Source organism: Penaeus monodon, chromosome 25 (genome assembly GCF_015228065.2).
Source record: "Penaeus monodon isolate SGIC_2016 chromosome 25, NSTDA_Pmon_1, whole genome shotgun sequence".
Taxonomy (NCBI): Eukaryota; Metazoa; Arthropoda; class Malacostraca; order Decapoda; family Penaeidae; genus Penaeus; species Penaeus monodon.
Genome location: NC_051410.1, coordinates 40,204,375 through 40,205,726, shown reverse-complemented (window position 1 = coordinate 40,205,726; position 1,352 = coordinate 40,204,375). Strand labels below are relative to the sequence as shown.

The window sequence follows — 1,352 nt, the reverse complement described above, 5'->3', positions numbered from 1 at the left end:
TCATCACACTCCCCGCCTTTCATCTCGCTCCCTTGAAGGGCGGTGGGCGTTGCCTTTTTCCGCCGCGATTGTTACAAGGCCCTGTTGGGGCGCCGTGGGTGTCACTGCGGGAGAGATCGGTGTAAGAGAGCTTCTGGTGATAGGAGGCTTTGGGCTTCTGGTGATAGGAGGTTTTGGGCTTCTGGTGATAGGAGGTTTTGGGCTTCTGGTGATAGGAGGTTTTGGGCTTCTGGTGATAGGAGGTTTTGGGCTTCTGGTGATAGGAGGTTTTGGGCTTCTGGTGATAGGAGGTTTTTGGGCTTCTGGTGATAGGAGGTTTTGGGCTTCTGGTGATAGGAGGTTTTGGGCTTCTGGTGATAGGAGGTTTTGGGCTTCTGGTGATAGGAGGTTTTGGGCTTCTGGTGATAGGAGGTTTTGGGCTTCTGGTGATAGGATTGTTTTGGGCTTCTGGTGATGGGAGGTTTTGGGCTTCTGGTGATGGGAGGTTTTGGGCTTCTGGTGATGGAGGGTTTTTGGGCTTCTGGTGATAGGAGGTTTTGGGCTTCTGGTGATGGAGGTTTTGGGCTTCTGGTGATAGGAGGTTTTGGGCTTCTGGTGATAGGAGGTTTTGGGCTTCTGGTGATAGGAGGTTTTGGGCTTGTGGTGATGAGAGGTTTTGGGCTTCTGGTGATAGGAGGTTTTGGGCTTCTGGTGATGAGAGGTTTTGGGCTTCTGGTGATAGGAGGTTTTGGGCTTCTGGTGATAGGAGGTTTTGGGCTTCTGATGATAGAGGTTTTGGGCTTCTGAGGATGAGAGGTTTTGGGCTTCTAGTGATAGGAGGTTTTGGGCTTCTGGTGATAGGAGGTTTTGGGCTTCTGATGATAGGAGGTTTTGGGCTTCTGGTGATGAGAGGTTTTGGGCTTCTGGTGATAGAGTTTTGGGCTTCTGGTGATGAGAGGTTTTGGGCTTCTGTGATAGGAGGTTTTGGGCTTCTGATGATAGGAGGTTTTGGGTCGGGTGATAGGGGGTTTTGGGGGCTTCTGTGATGAGAGGTTTGGGCTTCTGATGATGAGGAGTTTTGGCTTTGGTTTGATGGGGAGGTTTTGGGCTTCTGGTGATAGGGGGTTTTTTGGGCTTCTGGTGATAGGAGGTTTTAGGCTTCTGGTGATAGGAGGTTTTAGGCTTCCGACGATAAGAGTTTTCGGGAGGGAAAAAGGGTTTAGGAGATGTTTCGTAATTACATTCCCACACGCAGTACACTCTGAGAAGTCTTAGAATCATGCGCGGAGGAAATAATTAGGTAGAGTAAGCTCTGGTCACGTTCCAGTCCATAGGGAATGTTAAAAGTGGTTCCATATATTATGTATCTATGG

General features: G+C 49.6%; 1 protein-coding gene across 1 annotated transcript; it reads right to left on the bottom strand.

Annotated features, from left to right (window-relative positions):
• Positions 1-3: 3 nt before the first annotated feature.
• Positions 4-1,260, bottom strand: LOC119589408 (pollen-specific leucine-rich repeat extensin-like protein 1). Its single transcript, XM_037938019.1, has one exon. The coding sequence runs from the start codon at positions 1,258-1,260 to the stop codon at positions 4-6; it is 1,257 nt and encodes a 418-aa protein (XP_037793947.1).
• Between the last annotated feature and the right edge of the window lie 92 nt (positions 1,261-1,352).